General features: G+C 44.4%; 1 protein-coding gene across 1 annotated transcript in view; it reads left to right on the top strand.

Annotated features, from left to right (window-relative positions):
* Window positions 1-22,257, top strand: part of Map1b (microtubule associated protein 1B) — a 92,247-nt gene that overhangs the window by 6,520 nt on the left and 63,470 nt on the right. The window contains exon 2 of the mRNA XM_087896823.1: window positions 1,587-1,688. Within this exon, the coding sequence (XP_087752949.1) occupies window positions 1,587-1,688 (102 nt within the window). The remainder of the gene's footprint in view (window positions 1-1,586; window positions 1,689-22,257) is intronic.

Here is a 22,257-nt window from a genome sequence, read left to right as displayed (position 1 = left end):
ATGTTAACTCTTTCTTATCTGAACACCTCCTGTTTTTCCTGTGAGGGACTCTGCCTCCATCTAAGGGGCACACGGCTGCTTGAAAAATCTTCCTCTGATGGAAACAGTCTGTCCAACAATCTACATGCTCAGGTATCAGAATTACAATGTCAAGGGCAACCTGGACTAGGCAGAGTAAGTTTGAGGCTGGTTTGGCTTTGTAGTAAAACCCTGTCTCAAAACAAACAAAAGAAAGAAAAGCAAAAATGAGAGAGAATTAATTTGAAGTTACCTTTACATGTACAGTGAACTGAGCTCTACAATCTTTTAAAAGATATAAATACAGTATATTTTAGCTAAGATATTACAGATAATTAATATATGTGTTATATATCTTTATTTTATGTATATTGCATATAATTATTCTTAAGATAAGAACATTTAATCAATTGTAAATTTGAACCCTCTAGGCTGATGACACAAATATCAATCAATCAATCAGTCATTGGCCATATGGTTAGAGATAGTTTACTTGCAGAGTTATACCTAAGGGCTCAAGCCCGTCTTGAGCCCCTCTCTTAGGAGTTTAATAATAAATATTTGTTGGTTTAGAAATTGATCCCTGGCGGTGGAGATCACTCACCAGTGTGGACTGGCTCCATCATGAGCAATCTGTTGGGGAAAGTCTAGGCACATACACATGAACACACATACACGTGAAGACACATACACATGAACACATATACACATATGTTTTCCCGGGTTCTTGGGTTCTCAGCTCTTGCTGGCTTTTGTTCAGTATTCTCCTGCTTTGGTATTCTCTGTGTTTCCCTCCAAGACATCCCGTTTGGGATGAAGAGGGGGAGCGGGAAGTAAGGAAGAGGCTTCAGAGGTGTGACCAGAACCAGAAATTACAATCATTCTCATTCTAGATTGTGGGTTACTCTGACCTCTAATTGTTCCTTCCAGGCTAGTGCAAGGAAGTGCATGCCTACTCTCAATCCCATCAGAGTCTTATCAAATATAAAAAGGTGCCACTTTTCTGGGGTTTTTTTTTTCCTTCTGGATAAAAAAAAAATCAGCACAACTCACAATTGTGAATAAAATCACTGCCCAGTTGAGTAGATAAAAGAAACGACTGATAGGAACCCTAGGCCAAACCATACTTATTAAAGATCACACGATTAGCAAACTAATGTGAGAAATGAGTAAAGAAGAAACCACACAAACACACTGCAAGAGTATCCTTTGGAAGTCAGAGGCCTGGGCTTGATGGTGCATCTGGCACTGACCTCCCAGTCCCGGATCCTGAAGAAGCTGATGCTAGTCTGCAACCTTTTAGCCAGAACTGACATCTTCTGCCCATTCTCTTTTTCCTCCAGCCTGCCATTTCCCTGATAATTCTTTTCTTTCCAGCCTCTGGCGGCCATGCACTTCCGTTTTACGAAGGGCAGAACCTCAGCCCCTCCATCAGTTCTCCCTCCCTGTGTGCCTCCGTGCAGGGACCTCCAGAAAAAGGCCCGAGAAACCTTTGTAGGGATGCTCTCCAGACTCTCTCAGAGATGCCTCCCTGGAAGCTTGCCAACTCTCTTCCTTTTCCTCCACAGGAATCCGATCATGGGACACAAACTTGATTGAATGCAACTTGGACCAAGAACTCAAACTTTTTGTGTCTCGACACTCTGCACGATTCTCTCCTGAAGTTCCAGGTGAGGCTTCTGTCAGTGTTAGCCTAGAATCTGAAAGAATGAGGGGAATGACATTGGCTGGGGAAACTTTGCCTAGCTTGGGAGAAACACAAACAAGCAAACAACCTTCCTCTCATTGCTGCAAGGTTTTTTGTATTCTGTTTGTGTCAATGACTGTAGCCAGTAGCTACAACCTAAGAAAGTAGAATTATAAGTGATTGTCATGCGAGTTATTTATGGTGTGGATTCTAGGTGAGAGGTTTCAAAGTCCAGGTGATGTCCCCTTTTGGTTTCGATGTCTCTGACCTCAAGACTACTTCAGTATTAATTTTTCTCAAAGCTAAGAATACAGATCATATGCTCCTACGATCCTCCAACTCCTTTCTCTAGAAAGAAAAAGGACACATGGCGTTTCAGGCACAAAAGATGTTTATCAGCTCTGAGATCTTCCTCAGTGTGGGGAAGAGTCTGCTAGTCCAAGCTGCTGTAGAAATGGCCTTTCTTTCAGAATAAAAAAGAACACAGTAAGAGAATCGAAGGTAAGGGCACAAACATTGGTCAGATATGAAGCCATTCCCTGACAGTCCTCTCCGTGAGGATGTGCCTCGCCGACGTCTCTGGGTTTGAGTGATGGTTTATGCAGCTTCATTTCTTCTTCCATTTCTCCCAGCTGCTTCCATTGGGGCATTATAAAACAGTTTTCTGGCTCAGGAACTTTCTAAACCCAGGTGTGTCTGTCAAAAAGGTTACCACGGAAATGATACTACATCTTATTTCTTGACTATTATTTGAATCTTACATAAAATCAAGAGTTTTCTATCTCAGCTTCTCTGCTCTGATTTCTTATTGGCATTGACAGAACATCAGGAATGAAGGTTGGAGCTTCTGAGATGATTAGATCATATTTCATTAGCCCATGTGTACTGAGATTTGAAACCGCTTGTGTGGAATGTTAATGCCTTCGTGAGTCATTCTTAACTCAGTAATAGAGCCATGGGACTGTCCCCTGCTTTTCCTCTTGAATTTGAGATCAGAATAAAACCCCATACATTCCAGTGACCCTCATCTATAGTTTTCAAACACAGAACTGAATGTGTTAATAAAAACATAGAGAATATGATGGGCAAGGTGGGTGGGGATGTGGAAGGCGCTATTGAGGGACCATCAGCACGTACTTTGCTGAAGGCTAGGTACAGCTTAAGGTATTGTCTCATTATTGTGTTTTATTTTTATGTCTTGCAAATCGCTGTAACGATCTCACAGGAGATGAGTACCCTTTGACAACAAGTATGTTTGTTTCAACAAGTAAAAGCCAAGCGCCTGTTGATTCTCTGTAGGTTCTTCTGGCTTCCTGCTTTGTAAGACTTCTTTCTTTCTCTTATAAACATGTGGCTTTCATTGTATACGTTCATATTTGGATTGCCTTTATATGACGACAGATGTGTATTGCCAAATGAAAGACTGCAAAAGCGGCTGAAGAATTAACGCTTTCCGGACTAAAGGTCTAACTTGGACTACTCCTGGAGACTAGAGGGAGACCGCTCTCCAAATTGCCATGTTAGGACATGCCCTGCCCCTTCTCCCTCCTGCTATAACAGGTCACCTATGCAATGTCACTGCTGGTTTGGGGACTGGCTTCTGGATGCTCAGTGCCCTTAGCATTCTGGCCAACTGCAGAATGAGTTAATATTAGGACTGCCCCTCAGTGTCCCAGCTTCCCACTGAGCAAAGCCAATGCATGGGGCCCCTGTGGTGGCATGAAGTATTCTAACCAAGACTCTGCTACAGATTAAATATTTTTTATCAAAATGTTTGGGTCCAGAAAAGTCTAAGATTCTTGGAGATCTGCGTTTTAAGGCCTTTGCATCCTTAACCCACAAATCTAAAATTTTTTTTAATCCAAAATCTAAAATCTGTCCATGACAAAAGCACAATTCATATCAAATCTCAGGTGTGTTGCAGAAGGAGGTGAAAGGGCAGGAACACAGATTGGATGGGTGGAGAGAGCAAGGCGATCCTTACTTTGAGCTCAAGGAAACCTTTAGTGAAGCTTCCTGAACACCCTGGAGAAGTTTAGTCTGATTCTAGATACATTCAAGTCTAGTGGCCTCTTCCCCACACACTGGAGACTCACTGAAAGCCGAGCTGTGTCTCTCAGGCACAGCGGGATCAGTCGAGCCTCCTCATTTAGAGTCCCAGCACTCTGGAGGCAGAGGCAGGTGGATCTCTGTGAGTTCGAGGCCAGCCTGGTCTACAGAGCAAGCTCCAGGACAGCCAAGGGTATACAGAGAAACACTGACTCATAACATCAACACCCCGCAAAAAATTTTTGTTGTTGTTTGTTGGTTGGTTGATTTGGCTTGGTGAGTTATTACCTACCAGCTTACAGGAGGATATTTGTTACCATTTGTGGCTCTGTAGACAAAGGGTCTTGTGGAAGTCAGGTCCATTGCACATTTATGTTGATTGTTATTTCCTTTATTATTTTTAAGAATCAGAGGTCATGCATGAAAAATTGGTGGTTGCCTTAATTGCAAAGGGCAGACCACATGGGTGGAATGAGGCCCTCGATCTCTTATTACTTTAGACTTTGTACTGTGGCTTTGGGGTTCAGTAGGAGTCAGTCACTGTCTCACTCAAAATCAGTCTGAATTGTCATTTGAGACCTGGGATGTGAGTGGCCTTCTGTACGCTAGGTGGATTGGCATAGTGTGACTCCTTCAGAAAGTCAGTCCAGAGGTCTTGATGTCCTATAGCACTGGCAGACTGTATAATTTGGGGGCTGGTCAGCTACTGAAGTCTACGCCAGTGTCTCAAACCAACCGAGCGTAGACTTGGCCCACATCTCTCAGCACAGCCTTTCTGCGTACCAAGGCCATTCCCTGCGGATTTTCTCTGTCTGAAGCTTTCTGGCCATGTGAGAGCTGGACTAGTAGGCACCATGGTCCTGAGAGAACAGCCTAGTCTTTGACTCGAGACAGCTCAGCAGCTGAATCTTTGCAGCATAGAGAAACTTGTTATACGCCCTTCTATTTCTGAGTCCCCATGCCATCATAAAGTTGTTGTTTGTGTACGTGATCTTTGTGCCATAATGATGTTGGGTTTGAGTCATTGTTGCAGGTCTCCAGGAGTGAGAATCAGCAAGACTTTCTACAAAAGCTCGGGCTTGCCCTGATGCCTAGAATTCTGTTCGCTTCCATTTCTACTGTTTCTTTCCCAGGTTTAACTGTAGACCTTGGTGCATATAGTTGTTACAGGGGAGGTTATCTCCTGAGGGCATGGGAAGTATCCCATGGTTGGGATGGGGAGACTCCCCTCTCATACAAAAAAGAAGAGAGAGAAAGAGAGAGAGAGAGAGAGAGAGAGAGAGAGAGAGAGAGAGAGAGAGAGAGAGAAAGTCATTCCCCAAACAAAGGGAAAGGGCACCATCATTTCATTCAGTTTTCTCTTTTCTTGTCCTTTGTCCCTATTTATCTGTTCTTTAACATAGTTAATTTTTTTGATAGCCCAGTTCCTTGCCATCAACACAACGTAACAGTTACAGATTCTGGAGCCAGCTCCCCACATTTGTTCTTAGCCCTGCCACAGATTGTTTTTCTGAATGACCTTGGACATTTGTTTTGTGTCTCACTCTCCTTACTTCTACTTCAGAGAGGGTTTCTTTTCTTTTCTTTTTTTCTTTTTTCGCTAGCCCCAATCAAGATATCTCTTTCCTTGTTCTCCCTCTCTGTCCTTCCCCCATCTCAACCATCCCATTCCCTCATGTTCTTCTCTCCTCACCTTTTCTTTCCTCCCCTTTACACCCCCCCACACACACCATGCTCCCAATTTCCTCAGGAGATTTTTGTCTATTTCCCCTCCCCAGGGGGATCCATGTATGTCTCTCTTAGGGCTCTCCTTGTTACTTAGCTTCTCTGGGTCATGGACTATAGGCTGGCTATCCTTTGCTTTACGTCTAAGATCCACTTATGAGTGAGTACATACTGTGTTTGTCTTTCTGGGTCTGAGCTACCTCACTCTACTTTATAGAATTTCTGTGAAGATCAATTGAATTAATGTGTATAAACACATTGAGACCTTTCTTCTGGGAACTCAGAGATAAATGAGTAGCCATCTTCCGTCTTCACAAAAAAATTCTGTGCATCTTGTATGTGTGGTGATTCCTATCGTCTATGGGAAATGCCAAGTTCAGATATGTGGCTGGCTTCCTTCCTGGGATAGTTTTTAAGGTATACGAATGCTCCTCAGAAACAGTTGCCCTTGGCATTCTCTGAAGGTGTGCCACTGCTCCTTTGGCGTAGAGACAGCAAGAGTCTCTGAATTAGTCCCAGATAGAGTTCCAGCATTGCTCAGTCCTGAGGGCACTAAAGCAAAACGAAGGCAACGTGCTAGAGTCCTGAAGAGTATAGCCGAGGTTAGACTGTTTGCAACATGGCCACCACATGGGAAACAAGGGTGGTGCTGCAGGGGAGAGCCCTAGCTGTCTCCCTACTGCGGTTGACCCGCCAGTCACCACCTCATCCTTTCCGGTCCCACCACCGTTTCCTCTTCTCTCTCCAACACACCAGCGGCTGTAGTCTCTGCCAAGTTGAAGAATCTTGGATTTCCTGTGGTTTATTTTCTCACTCAGCTGAGTAAATAGTATAACCTTGGCGTATTTACACTCTGGGCCTACTTTTATCACGGCTAGCTACTAGATCACGTTCACAAAAGCCTTCCATGGTTGTGATGGGTACCTGGGTGGTTCTGTTTAAGGACTCGTGTCTTTCCTGTAGAGAATGAAAGACAAACAGCCTGCAGGTGAGCGTCTCTAGGTTTGTGCTCAGTGACTGCTGAATCTATCCTTTCCGGAGCCTGGTGTGGGTAGGGAATTAAAATCAAGCCTTGTAGTTTCAGGCAGGTGAGTCCCTTCCTTCCTTTCACATGAATGAGTCGAGGTCTCATCAACATTTGCCTGCGCAGTCACAGGAAAGATATGGCGTTTCTCTTAGGATGTGCTTGCCGTGTTTCTGTGTCTAGTCCTGTGTGTTTAGTCATTACGTAGGATGATGGCTTGGTGGTGTGTGCTCAGAGTACACCCACTGCTCTGCAGTAGTGGATTGTGGGTATATTGTCAGCCTTGCTCTCAGCCTTGAAGCAACGAAGCACACACAATACATGCTCCCATTGCATTCAGAGGACCGACTTACCGCTCTGGGAACCTGTGACCTCCGGAAAGCCAAAGCTTCACCCTACTGCTTCCTTTGTCCTAGGTACAGAGACAGGGCAGGGTCCCTGTCCCCATGCTCCCTTGGCTCCCTCATTCTTTTTTATTGTCATTGTCCAAGATGACAGGAAGAACTCTGATATTAAAACGACAAGTCTTATTTTTCACGGAATAACTGGACTTCTGTTTAATACTCACTGAAGTAAATGGTACCTGCCTGGGAAAGAGTTCTTTTAATGCAAAGCCCTAGGTTCCGCCCGTCCCCACTGCTCCCCGGCCCTGCTGCTCAAGCCTGCCCAGCCCACTCTCTGGGAGGGCTGTGTGCTCCGTATCCCTCACTCCTACCTGCTCCTGTCCTCCTGTTCCCCTTCAGACTGCAGGGTCCAGACTGCAGACAATAGCCTGCAATTTCCAAAACCGCTCAAGAGCCAAGCTCCTCAGAATCAGGCGGAGCGCATTGCACAAGACTCAGTTCCTACGAGATCTTCGTTCCTCTCAGCTTTGAAATTTCGGGGGCTCTTTTCAAAACCCACATCTGAACACACTAGGTGGTTCCCTCCTTCAGTACAGGTGTGGCCAACATGAAGGAAAAAACACCAAACACCGTGTCCTTGCTGTGCTCAGGCGCCTTCCTTCCGCGGGGAGTTAATGATGCCTCATTGAGACCACCTAGAAATAACTATACATCTCACTTTTTTTTTTTTTTAAACCTGAGTAGAAAGGGTGTTTTAGTCTGCTGACAGTAATGGCTCTCAAGGGCTCCTAATGGCCACTGTGGAAGTACTCGATACAGACCGGCCTAGGCAGGGAGGTGGCAGGAAGTGGGCTGCCTGGGCTCAGGAACCGTGTTAGAGAACACCAATAACTGTCCATTTAGCCCAGCTAAGTGCAGCAGCTGTCACTGCTCACCAAGGGTGGCATCACGGGTGACCTCCGTGCCCTTTTCTTCCCTTGCAGGGACTAAAGTGCCCATGATTTTACCCAGGTTTTAAAAGCACACAACAGTCGTGGGCGGCCAGGCAGCCCCAGTTCCGTACTTGCTTACCGCCATCTTTTGGGTCTTTGTGGGCCACGACATTTGTGCATTCTGTGTTTGTGGTAATACTGCCAGAGAGGAATGACTGCGTCTCAAACTTCAGGCAAATGATATCGAGTACTCATTAATAAGCAAAGGAGTGCGAAAGAGAATGTAGGAGAAGAAGCCCCACCGTTCATAATTCAGTTAGAAAAAGACACCATTCATTCCATTGAAACAGCGCTGTTTTACAAAGAAAGCTCTTTCTCAATTTACAAATTGTGTGTGGGGTGGCGAGGGGGTAATGATTTACTCTAATTCCTAAAAATCAGGAGTGAAGGTAGAAAGCCGAACAAGCCCTGTGGTTTGATTCTTCAAACCTGGGTCTAGTGGTGTTGACAAAGGTTGCCCAGGTACCAGCGCTCCGCCCCCAGCAGCAACCCAAGACTAATTAGCCGCTACCTCGGCAACTCTCGGGTATCTTCAAACATCGCATTCCCGAGTTCACCGCTTTTGTTTTCTCGCTGCGGTCTGAGGTAACACACACGCTGTTGTGTGAAGTCATGTTTGCTTGGTCCCGGCGATGTGTGGGAAAATAAGAAGTGCCCCCGCCTGGGGAATCACCTTAAAAGTGAACTGCAGGGCCTGGGCAACTAACACAAACAAGACAAAAATAACGTGACTTTAATCAACTCGTCCAGGGCTTAAAGGACTGCCTGCGCGTAGGCGTAGTGAGATGAATGCCCATGGAAAATGAAACAGGAGACTCCATATGTGATTTGAGAGAAGTGTGTGATTAAAAGCAAGCACCAGGAGGCCTTGGTTGTCTTGGAGGAAAGCACCTACCCCCTGCCCTTTGCTTTAAGCCAGGCTCTCCTTAATAAGGTGGGGTTTCAGTAGTCACAAGAACAGTCACTGTGGAGCCTCTGGCCCAAATTCACAGATTCCTGTGGGAGCTTCACAGGCGAGTGGCGTAGCTGAGCGGTCAGAACACCACACACCCGGCCCTGAGGCCCTGCCTCACAGTGTTGAAATCACATTTGGCAAAACAAAACAAGGAAGCAAGCAAACACGCAAACAAATAAAACCTGATAGCAAAAGATTAAAGATGGAATGATACACCCTGCTTCCAGTGAACAACATCAGCACGACGGATGAACAGCTCTGCAGCCATCTTGTAGTCTGTAGCACCTGGAAGATGGGGGGTCTGCGGAACACCCGGGCAAACCTCTTGTTAATTACACTGGATGCCTGCTTAGATAAGGAGGGACTGTTTTCACAACTAGAATCCCAAGTTGTTTCTCAGTGCAAAGTTCAGAATTTTGGTGTTGCAGTTCAGTCGAAAAAGAATCTTGTAACTTGTTTAATGTAGTGTGTGTGTGTGTGTGTGTGTGTGTGTGTGTGTCTGTCTGTCTGTCTGTCTGTCTCTGTGTGTGTGTGTATGAGAAAGGGAGAGAGAGAGAGAGAGAGAGAGAGAGAGAGAGAGAGAGAGTTGTTGGGGGGGAAGAGAGTTTTATTCTGATCCACTGGGAAGCTGGGAAGGAGACAAGCTCCTCATGTTTTGTGGTTTGTCTTTTGAGACAGTGCCCATTGTCAGCCAGTCTATCATTAAAATTGAAAACATGGGCAGAAAGCACAATTCAGTTTGGAATCCTGCAGGCATAGGAAGACTTAGACAACTTACTGATAAATCCTAGCCAGAGAGTTGGTTATAATTATTTTCATAAACAAGACAACTAAGCTTACAATGTGCACAAATCAGAAATTTGCATGAGGAGAGCCCTACAAATTCTTTTCATTGAGGATATGCTTTAAAAAACTACATGTGCATGGAACATGTTTCAAAATATATGTTCTATGCGATTTGGAGCATAGATGTTGACATCTCTTTGTGGTCTGGGAAATTTGGAACCCAAACTCAAGTATTCCCTAGTTTGGAACTTTGTTTTAGAGCCAAGTCCTTCAGTTCACTGATGGAAATAGTGTTTTGAAGGATTCGTGACCTCTGAAATGACACAAACTCTGGCTGGACGTAGCTGCTTAGTTTCCAGACTGAGACAGGAGGGGTGGTTGTGACAGAGTGGAGTTCCTTAGAAATAAATGTGAATTAACCGGTTCACTGCCCTGAGGCTGGAGTGGACACCTCGGAAAGGGCCTGCTCCTTTGTTAGGGGAAGCAAGTTGGGCCTGCTCCCTTCCTCCTGAAAGCCTGACCCTGTGCAGCAGCCCTGGCAGCAAGGGAGCCTATCTTATCTACTGTCAGCCCTGGAACTTTCTGGAAGGTTACTGTATCCTTTCCTGAAAATAAAGGGGGTTTAAACTACGTTAGGTCCATGTAAATGTCCTGTAGCACACTCGGGTGATAAACAAACAAACAAACAAACAAACAAACAAAGGCAGGATTCTGGGGGAGACTGTGGCAAGCTTTCCCGTCTCGTTTTTTGTTTTTTGTTTTTTGGGTTTTTTTTTTGTAGCTACATAAGCTACTCTGAATAAGTGCTTCAGTTTTATTGAAGCATAAGTTTGGCCTGTCCCTTCCACTGTGGATCCGGCCTCTGCAGTTTGCCAAAGGGTGGAGCTGATTGCTGAGCCCACTTCCTGGTCCTTTAACCCCGGGCGCCATGAATGCTACCACAATGCCTCAGCGCTGAAATGCAGACCTCTATACATTGAAATGCTTGTCCTCTATCACAGTTTAGTATGTTTTTAAAACCAAGTTTAAAAAAAAACCTAGGAAAAACAATTTATTGAGAAAGTCTGCCTGTCCCATCTACTAGGACTGTCAAGCAGGAAAGAGCCACAGCCTTGGGATGCCCAGAGCTTTGACTTCCCTGGATGGGGACTCTTGGCCCTTGTCGTTTCCTATCTCCCTTTGTAGAAAGTGCAAACCAGAACAATGGCGGACACCTGTGTGGAAAGTATTTCAGAAGTCAGATTGTGGGTGTTTTATCTACACGATGCCAAATCGGAAATAACTGCATTGTCTTCTCCCCTTAGAACAAGAACCTGCACATTGGCGCTCGCTGCTGCTTTGCACCTCAGACTAGCGACTTATTTGCAAGGGTTTGGAAAGGGGCTGAAGGACTGCGGCATATAAACTTGGGGACTGACTGTAGTCTGAGTGTGTCCGAAGTCCCAGGCACTTCGTCCGTTGTACACAGTTGCGAACGGCCTGCATTTTAATGCTCATGACCAGCTATGCATGCCTTGTCATGTGAACCATCAATTAGCATAACATAATTTAACAAGTCAGGACATGCAGATATGAATACCCTTGGGGAGCCATGCTCAAATCAGATTATTACCAACAATGTGCATTCAGGTGATTATCACCAGAAAGCCGTGATTAGCCAAACGGAACAGTGATTTTTTTTTTATGGTAATGTGACTTATGATTGGCTATTGACATTTGGGACCTGTTTGTTTGTTTGTTTGTTTGTTTGTTTTGACTTTTTTGAGACAGAGTTTTCCTGCTTAGCTCTGACTGTCCTGGAACTCTGTAAACCAGGCTGTCCTCAAACTCTGAGATCCACTTGCCTCTGCTTCCTGCGTGAGTGCTGGCATTAAAGGCAAGCACCACCACACCCAGCTTACATCTGAGACCTTAAAGTACTGGTTCAATTTGTCCCATTTCTAATCTGATCGTTTTTCTAAAAGTTTATTTTAATTTACCTATTTACTCCTAAATAACATTATTGTGTGTTCACAGCAAACCATGCATAGCATGCTAGAACTTGAAAGAACACAATTTACGTACAATAACACCATTGGTGAGAATGTGGATAGATGACGGTATGGTGACCAGACATTCAAGGTCCTGGTGGTAATTCCTTGTGGGATTGATCTTTTCCAAGTTTTAGAAATCAATGATAACAGTTGTTTTTTTTTAAAGGCAAACATCTCAGAATTGACTTAGAATCCCTAAACCGATTTAAATGTCAGCCTAAGATATTTAAACTATTTGTAGTAAATATGAATTTGGAAATTCATTATTTCTTCTCCTTTCTAGGGTGGTGTGTGTGTGTGTGTGTGTGTGTGTGTGTGTGTGTGTGTGTGTAAGAGAGAGAGAGACAGACAGAGAGAAGACAGAGACAAATTTCTGTACTTTTCTCTTCTTTGGTTCATCCTCTAAGCAAATATTGTCATTTATTGGAACACAGGCCAAAAGATGCCCTCCTCACAGGAGGGGAGAACACGCCTTGCTTCCAGTTTGGAATCCAGGCTCAGACCAACCTGCTTATCCTTCCCCAGGTTCCTTCAGACCCTCAGTGTGAGCACGGTAGTAATTCCACCATGAATGGCAAGTGGCCTGGCTTTAGTGAACGGCCACTCCAGCACTAACGTGATTGTCTCAGCATGGAGCTTCGGCTCTCTCTGGATCTCATACTGCTTCTGAGGAAACACTGGTTCTGCGTGATGCAGAAGAACCCAAAACTGTTGCAGAGGGAATGGGTGGGTGGGGAGGAGACCACATCTGTCTTTTACATAGCTTGAAACTCACAGAGTTTGAAGAATGTGTACCAGTGTGTTGCATCTGTGCTGTTTTGATCCATGTTCAGAATGTGCACTATGTGGTGCATCTGTGCTGTTCTGATCCATGGACAGAATGTGCACCAGTGTGGTGCATCCATGTTGTTCTGACCCATGTTCAGAATGTGCACAATGTGGTGCATCTGTGCTGTTCTGATCCATGGACAGAATGTGCACCAGTGTGGTGCATCTGTGTTGTTCTGACCCATGTTCAGAATGTGCACCAGTGTGGTGCATCCGTGTTGTTCTGATCCATGCACAGACTATGCACCAGAGTGGTGCATCCGTGTTGTTCTGACCCATGTCCATAGGCACATTCACCAAGTCTCAGCCATGCCCTCCTCCTTCATGCATGCCTTCTCTATGAAGGCACAATATTAAAAGCACGTAGTTGTTTTCTCTATTTTGTGATCCTTTAAGAAGCCACTCAACACAAAATCCAGCCAGGACCCACAACGTAGTTCTCAACCTTCCTAATGCTGCCACCTCTTAATACAGTCCCTCATGGTAGCTACTTCATAACTGTAATTTTGCTACTGTTATGAATCGTAATGTAAATATCTGATATTCAGAAGATCTGATACACAACCCCAAAGGGTCTTTACCCACCAGCTGAGAACCACTAATCTAAAAAGAATGAAAAATTAAATTATTTTAAAATGCTTATTGCCCAAAGTACCTTTAAATCGCAATTTTAAGGCTACATTTTGAAGCTACTTAGGTGTTTGTGAATCAGTGTGTGTGTGTGTGTGTGTGTGTGTGTGTGTGTGATATGTGTGTGTGTGTGTGTGTGTGTGGTTCCATAAGCTCACAACAGAGCTGGGAAACTCCTGTTGTTTAGGGATGCTATAACATCCCATGAAATGTTCCGGGTTTCCATCCACGCTGATGTGAATACCCATACTGCCAGGTGTGTGAACATGTAGCACACGCTACTGTGACAATACATCATGCTTCGTAGTGATAATCAACTACCACTGATTAATATGTCTGCTAAAATCTGTTTCTAGTTGGGGTTTTAGAATACGCTCCTACTTATGAGGAGAATGTGTTCTGTTGGAGTATGCCCCGTTCCAACAGTGACAGCCCCCCTATGATCCCGGTTGTTTCTCGATCTTCCGTTGTGCCTTCACAAATGTCACTCATCCCCCCCTCTGGTGTCATCTGTTTCCATCTCTCATTCATTTTTTGATTCTCCAGTCACAGCCGTGTTCTTTACAAATATTGGTCTGTGTTATTTTTAGATGCCTAGCATGAGGTCAGTGTTTGTATTTTAAATAAGCTGTACTTCGTGGTCAGTTAGATATGCTATTATACCCTGTCTGTTCTTGTTTTATTTTTTATACATAGAGCAGAGACTATTTAGAGCCTTTGGAATATCATTCCAGCTTATAAATAAATATAAATATAAATGAAATAATGCGTCAAAGTAACTCACTCCATGGGGTTATCTCAAAAGAGGATTCTATCCTTAGAAGCTCCACTGCTGGGCAACTATACCCACCAAATGGATTTTCTATGCCTGGTAAGTAGGCTTCTGACAAACTTGAAACTAGTTAGCAACAAAAATGACAGAAGTTCCAATTTACAATTCAAGAAGAAAGAAAGAAAAGAAATAAACAAAAACATACTTTGAATACAAAAAAAGAGAGAGACCAGAGACCTTAAATTAATCCCAGAGCAGATTTCAGAGCAAAAATCTTTCAGGATTCTAAATCAGATGTGGCTTTTTTCCCCAGTTGCAGCCAACTTGTAAGAAAGAAGGAATGTGGTTATCTCTTAACCATGGAGACAAAGAGGCTTTACGTTAAAGAGCCTTAGAGTAAAGCCAGGAACTAGGCCTGCAAGGGCACAGTGATGAGTTCATGAGGTGTCACGGGCTCGAGAAACCAGCATCACCTTCCAGAACAGAAATATGCTATATTAGAAAATGAAAATGTGCAGCCATTATGTTCACATTATATGCAATTTCTTTGTTATAGATTTCCTTTATAACACTGAGGTGTAGGAGGGTACTTACTTACAAACTATCAGCTTTCAGAGACTTGACAAAGGTAGGTGGCAAATGGCCAGCCGCTGAGAGCAGTGGGCAGAGAGCCCTTAGCAGGTGGGGCTGGGACAGAGAACCTTGGCTTTAATCATCTCTGCTAAGTAGATTTGTGCTCTTGTGAATAAATTACTTTGCATCTTCTTGCCTGCATTTGCTTACAGGATGCTTAGGAGGTGATGCTGGTCCAGTCTCTGACAGGCCGGTTTTCTCAACCGTTTGCTTTACGTAGGTCAGCATCCTGCTGCTTCCTTGCATCATGACTCATCCTACTTGGATGGTTCTCCATCATTTCATAGAGATGTCTGCCATATATATATATATATATATATATAGATATATATATATATCTCAATATATATATTGAGATACCAGTTATTTCCCAGAACTTCACTTTGTTCCTTAGAGAAAGTCATTTTTTTGAGATATAGTTTTCCACCAACTCTCAGGCCAATACTCATTTTTATCTTGTACTTTTCCGAAGGTTCCATTTTGAGTTCTGTTTGTTCTCTCCTGGACATGGAAGTGTCCGTTTAGGCTCAGCACGTGTCAGGAGACAAAGCTGCACAGCCTCCGTGGGCAGTCTCAGTCTCACTGTATCCCACTAGAGTCCCACCCGAGTTTTCACCCAAATGCTGCCTCCCCTTACAGGGACTTCTCCTGAAATCCCACTCAGCTCAGGTTGCCATGCCCACAGCAGCCTGTCTGGTTCTTAAGAGCAGGAGAAGCCTCACGAAATGGGTACCAGTTTCTGCTGAAGTGTGACTTGCAGCCCAGAACTGAGGACAGGAGTGACGGACTAGGGTCCAAGCCTGTCTAGCCTCCTTGAGTCTGACAGAACCGTTGAGGACGAGCGCTTGGTGCTGGAGTACACAGGTTCAAATGCAAGCTCCACATCATGCTTCAGTTCTCCTCCCTGCTGATCCTGTCCTACTGGGGATGTCTGCATATGCAGAGGCTACAGGCCATGGAAAGGGTGGAAGTGGTGAGACCAGGCTAACCGATCCACGAATGTTACCTGTCGCCTTTTACTTTTTTCCTTGGGTGAAATGTACTTAAATGTGTGTTTCAATGACTTTTCATCTGTTTTCTCTCTTGTGGTCCCTCTCTCCTGCCAAGCCTGTTAGCCTCGCTTTACTTTCACCACCGTGGGCATGTTTGTTGTTGGTAGTGTGTTTCCGTTAGTTTTTCAAAGACCCATAAATTTGGAAGAGAGCATATTCTTGCCTGTTCCCGTGTCACCCACTCCAACTCAGCCTAAGCTGAAGCAGTCATTGTATAGTAGAGTCTGTTGGTGGACATCTGCCACTCAAAGCTGTCACTGTGTCATAATCTTTGAAGTAATTCAAAAGCCGTAATTGCAAGAGTGAGTTACGTATGTATTTCGTCTTCATTCATTTCGTTTATTTTCATCTATTGAGAAGTACTGTAGTAAGGTTGACTGGCTCCGTGGAAATCAGCAGAACACCCTCGTTTTGTTTGTGTTTTGTTCTTTGGAGGCAAGTCTCACCACGCACACCAGGCTGGCCTTTAGCTCACACTGATTGATTCTCTGCGCCTTCCTCCTCAGTGTCGTGACACAGGCATGTGGCACTAAGGTTGACCTCTGGCATGGTATTCGTTTTCTAAGTGACGTGCAGATATTTTGAACTGTAAACCAATATTTCACCAAGCATGTTGTCTTCTGTCTTTCAGGTTTTTGGATTCACATTCTTAAAAGGGAAATATCTGTAGCGATGAGTGGAGCTTTTAACCCTTTGGGGAAATGCTAGGAAAGCTGATTCCTTTTGACTCTGCTCAAACTGCTTCAAAGTGGCCCGCTGGCCACTGCGAAGTGGTCTATCGCAACACTCGTACAAGTGGTTGCTTTGAGTTTATAATTTCCTTCCATTATCGGCTCAAAGTTCTCCAGAACCAAGCCTTTTCACCTCTCTCTGTCTCGTCAGGGCCCTTCATGTGTTGAAACTGAGATCTCTGTCTTCCTAACAGTGCCCATCGCCTCGGTCCCTACCGACAGAACTGTCACATTTGCCCTTAATGTCACTCTACAATTGCTATTTATGAATTACTTGAAAATGCATAAATTTGGACAAAGCACACTAGACTGTTCAAGTCTGCTGGCCATGTCATCCCACTGGCTTCTTTAAGAATTCCTCATCCTTAGAGAATGTGCTAGCTACTGGCTTGCCGTTTTTGATACACCTCAAAACCTATGTTTTCTTTTCTTTTCTTTTTCTTTTTCTCTTTTTTTCTTTTTCTTTCTTTTTTTTGGTTTTTCAAGACAGGGTTTCTCTGTAACTTTGGAGCTGTCCTGGAACTAGCTCTAGTAGACCAGGCTGGTCTTGAACTAACAGAGTATTGCCTGCCTCTGCCTTCCAAGTGCTGGGACCAAAGGCATACACCATCACTGCCGTGCTAAAACCTATGTTTTTTTTATTTTGTTTCTTTTTCCTTTCTTTCTTTCTTTCTTTCTTTCTTTCTTTCTTTCTTTCTTTCTTTCTTTCTTTCTTTTTTTTTTCTTTCCCCCAAGGCAGGGTTTCTTTGTGTAGCCTTGGCTGTCCTGGGACTCTCTCTCTCTCTCTCTGTTCACCATGCTGGCCTTGAACTCAAAGAGACCCACCTGCCTCTGACTCCTGGGTGCTAGGATTAAAGGCATTTGCTACCACCGCCTAGCAAAACCTCTGTTTTTGAAGGGAACGTATGAATGTTATTTTTACAAAAGAAAACAGTGTCCTCTGGTAAGGTTAATTGCTTCATATAAATCAGCACAATGTCCTTATGCCAAGCGTGGTGTATCTATTCTGTGTTGTTAGTGTAGGGCAATGCTTTGAAAAGTGCTTCCTTTTCTGTGTTTGCGTGTCTGTTGATGGTTTATGTGCACACGTTGCCTTCTGTGAGGCTGCAGTTCAGCTTGTCTCAGTGGTGCGGGGGATGCAGCTTTTCTTCAGCGGTCTCTTGGAGATGTTTTTGCATCAGAAAATGAAGGCTGGTCAGTGCAGTCCTTTGATTTCTGCTCCTTTCAGTGTTGCTGTGGCCAGACCCCGCCCACCCGCACTGCGGTACTGTGTCCTATTGTATTCGCCAGGAAGGCCCGGTGAGAAGGGCTTGCCTGCTGCTCAGTCACCTCCCTGATCCTGCATAGTAAGCCCTGTAATTATAGCAGACATTCCATTGTCTTCTGTGCACACCCGCCCTCCCCATAGGATGATGTCATTGCATGTCAAACAGGGGATTAGCATGGGCAGAGAAATTCTGGTTTTTTCTTCATTTCCACTAAGAATTTGGTTTTAATAAATCTTGCTACCAATGGCTATTGTCGTACTTCATAGAAGTTTTTAAAAAGGAGAGAAAAAAAACAATCAAAATTTGAAAAAAAAACTAAAGTGTGTACTTTATCTTGTGCGCGCGCACACACATACACACACACAGAGAAAGAGAGAGAGAGAGAGAGAGACCACAGGAACAGAGATGACCGCAGCTCCGCCTATCAATTAGTGAAAGCGCAGGCACACAAAGTGTGCCTGGGAAATCCGCCTCCTTGCCTTACAAAAGCAGAGTGTCCTTCTCAAAGCCCACAATGGCCCTAGGCCCTGCTGCAGAAAACAGCTCTGAAAAGCAAAGGCACGGGGTAGAAAGGGGATGCAGGCAGCTGGTCCCATCCGCCTCTGAAATGTTGGTGTTTTTCACGATTGGCATTGATGGAGGATGTCTTTGAGGTCTTATTTGTTATGTTTCTGGGTAGAGCTCTTCATTCCCTTCTTATCCAAAAAAATAAGCCACGGTCAGGTGTCAGAGTCTCTGTGCCCAGACTGGAGCTTGGCAACAGCTTTCACTTCCAACAAAAGTAAACGTAGACTTGGGGGAAAATAAATAAAATCAAATAGATTTTAAAAATGAGAAGAAATCCTTTTCCGATATGGGGAAAGAGGAGTCGTTTCCTCGTTCCGAGCGATCGGATGGCTCTGAGTTGGAAAAGTTAGGTTCCAGTACAGCCTGGCTTTGGGTTAGCTGTGTGACCCTGGATGGCTAAGCAAACTGCCCTGCTCCCCTGTGCAGTGGTGTTGACCAGCCCCAGTAGCTACACCCCGCAGGCTGAGTCTGGTGACTACCAGAGGTTATTTTCACCTCCTAAGATCATTTCCTTTTAGATAACAGGCTCGCGGTCCGAAAGGATGCCACTTCTGTTTAGAGGCCCCTCTCCTCCCTTCCTCCCCCATTTCTGCAAGGCTTTTGCAGAATCAGGCGAGGGAACAAATCCAGCCTGTCTAGCCCCTCTCCCTGCGGAGAAGACACGGGGACTCTGAGATCCAGGGCCATCTGCATTAAAGAGCCTTTTGCAATCGCAGGGGGTTTTGTTTGTTTGGAAACTTGACGTTTCAAAAACATTTTCCAAAGCATTGAAAGGAAGAGGTCCACAGCGACTTTTACTTGCCAAGATGGTCTCGCTCAGGCCTCTGTATTTGTAAAGCCAGACCTTTCTTAGCATTTAGTTTTGTTGGGTGCAGACCACATGTCCTTGCCAGGAATGGCACTGCATACACATCGCCCTCTTCTTGTTCTGTCTGGAGGAGTGGCTGGTGAGCTACTCCCCCCACCCCCTTTATTCCAGTTGTTTCTATAGCTGCCTTTGTTTATATGAGTGATGCCATATTAATTTGACCGGAAGTCTTCGGTTGCAATTCTGTAAAGTCTGGATTGGCTATTTGTTTGGAGAGACTCCGGGGCATGCCACGCCCAGTTTGAGGCTTCTAAAAACACTGTACTCTCAAGGACACCTGTCACGTAGCCCCTGTGTGGGAAGATGGGAGATGCCACAGCTGTGTACCAGCTCTGTAATTACTCCACGCAGAGTTGGGGTTTAACAAATCTGATTTCAGAAGTGGGCTTTCATCTGGGGGTTTTCCCCAACTTTCTTCTTGATTGATACAATGTTGCTTCTGCTCCGATGGTTGGTACTCCTTGGATCACTTGGAATACAGGATAGCTCTCCTACCTTGTCATCACTGTAAGACTGTGGCAGACACGTAGTAATTACTTGCTCTGGAGAGCTGAAATTACTGTCTGGAGACAGCCACATCCTCCTCCTCCAGGTTGCTGAAGGGACATTAGGGTCATCTTCCCTGCTACCGCATTTGTGGCCCCTCCAAGCTCTCAAAATGGCCAGCATCTGACTCCTCCCTGGTTTGGGTCTCCGGATAATGTTGAATCTGCTGTAGCCTGGATGGTGGGAAGAGGGCAATAGTCTTGGTTGCTTTTCGTGATCATTTACTCCGGCCTTCTGCCAGACCCTGCTCCAAGCCAGCCTGGCCTGAAGTTTTCTTCCATTTACTCAGTTGCTGGCCAGACGAGCTTCCTGATCAGGGCGTGTCCAGGCTTGGTTTTCAACTTTTTTCTTTCTTTTTATTTTTTGCCTTTGAGACAAAGTCTTGCTATGCTGTCCAGCCTGGCCTGGCTCTCCCTGTCTCTGTCCCTGGCTCCAGAGCGCTGGGATTATAGGTGTGCATCTCCATATACCCCTGGATGTTTAAAAAATGAACTGCAATCTTCATTTTTATTTTCTCATTTCGCCAAGCTAACAATCCCAACGGGGAAAATTTTGTCTGGAACTTGCTATTTTTCCGCCCCCTCCCCCGCCCCAGTCAAAATTCATTGTTTTCAGTATTGAGGGTTGACTCCAGGACTCCATGCTTGTACCACTGAGCTACACTATCGAGTACCCGCATTAATTTTATTGTTAAAAATCTCTGTACTCGGTTCAGAGTAGCTGTGTTTGCTCATTTCCAGTTACAGAGAAGTTCAAATTTGTGTGTCTGCTACCTGAGGATCAAGCGCCCCTCCCTGCTACTGAGGGCTGTGTTCATGGCACTAAATTGAAGAGCTTCTTGGGATAGTTTGTGTTTTGGTTTCCATCAGAACTCCAGGGGGCTGAGTAAGAATTCACAGTCCCTAAAGATCAGCTCAGTGTACTCGGAAGGGCTGCTCCCTATAAAGATAGTAGCTACCTGATTGTTGTCTGTCCAGACAGGTCAATGCTGGCTCTGGTGCGTGGCTGTGGATCTGCCTGTATCCGAGTACAATCAGCCACCAACTGGTCCTCTTACTGTAGTCACCTGATGTCTTGGCAGAGTCGGTTTCCACAGGGCCTTTGAACACGCTGCATTTCCTAGATCTGCTCCCAAGGGACACTCCCCGTAAACAAGAGCCTTATAGCCAGTAAACCAGAACCACAGTTCTTGTTGTGTGTGAGGCCTGCATTAAGTTGTACTTTCTGCTTGAATCCCATGAAAGCCTTATGATCTTTAGCTGGTAAGATCATCTTCATCCAGAATCAGATGGCAGCAGCTTCTCCTATGCCATCTGTAAGCATTGGTTTTAAAAAAAAAAATCTCATTTGAAGCTGCTTCTAAAGTAAGCACTAAAGGCTCCTTTTGCATTTGTCTCGTTATAAAATTCGGAGTTTGAATTAGTATGATTCCTTTAAACAGGGCTTAACTATGTTCACCCCAGAAGTAGTCATAATAAAGATTAGAATTTAGTGTGTCTAACATCCCGAAGCCTTTCCCTCCCCTCTCCTACCCAACTTAAATAGCCTTAATATTTGAATGTGATTGAAGATCCATAGCCATAGTGTTATGTTCACTTCCAGAATGTCATTAAAACCCTGAATTAGCTGTTCATCTTTGGTATCTAATATTAAATTAATGGGCATGGGAAACGCACAGATACACATGCTACCTTGGACATGTAAGTAGTTACTAACTATTCTGCTTTTTTACCAGCAGATGGCATGACTAATTTCTACGCTGGTGAAAATGTAAAAGAAAAAAAAAACTTATTACTTTAAATTGCCATACAATTAGAAGTGATTCTGAAAGAATTTGTTCCACGTTTCATAGTCAAAAATTTAATATCCTTGTTTTATAAAGAGCTCTTACAAATAACTAAATAAAACCTTAAAAAATGGGCATAGGGTATGGATCTTCAATTTACATACACACAGGTGATTGGGAGAGAGAGTGACACACACACACAACATGGCCAGCACAGCTCTGAAAAGCACACAACCTCTGTGGATGAAGAAATGGGAGTGAAGACACGGGTAAACCGTATCTTGTTCCCCTGCAAACCGCACGACCTTGAAAACAGTGCTGACTGTGTAGGCAAAGAGCCCAGGCCAAACTCCTGCTCTGCTCCTGGCTTGGACGACCTTTGTGAAATGGAAATTTCAGTCAAAATCAGGTCGTAAAAGTGCACAAGCGTTTTACTTAGTTGTTCCCAACCAGACATTTACCCTATTGGATTAAGCAGAGAAGACATGCATAAAAATTATTCAAAATGGCTTGCTGTCATTACGTGTGTGTGTGCGTGTGTGTGTGTGTGTGTGTGTGTGTGTGATAACCCCTGAGAAAACCCCTGAAATTCTTGATAGGAGTGACTGGTGTGGTTAGTGATGGTTAGGCAAGAAGATGCAATGTTCAGACCACATTACAAATCATTACAAATGATGCGTCACTGGACACATGGTGGTTGTGAGTAAAAGGGCAAAGTTCATGAAGATTGTTACAGTTTGATCTCAGTTTAGTACCAAAACACTGTTTGTCTTTGCAAAATGTACTTCGCTTTTCACCAGGGTCATCGGCAGGATATTTGCACCTCCGTCTTTTTTGTACTTTTTACATTTTGTGCTGTAGTCTTGTGTTACTTTGCAATCAGGAAGAGGTATGCTCGTTTTTTAAACGATCAAGCCTAGTGTTTGAGGCGTGAGTCACTACCACCTTTGTTTTTCTCATGGA

Source organism: Myodes glareolus, chromosome 15, assembly GCF_982192425.1.
Source record: "Myodes glareolus chromosome 15, mMyoGla1.1, whole genome shotgun sequence".
NCBI lineage: Eukaryota > Metazoa > Chordata > Mammalia > Rodentia > Cricetidae > Myodes > Myodes glareolus.
Note: the sequence above shows the minus strand (reverse complement) of the source record. Positions and strands in the feature narration are given on the sequence as shown.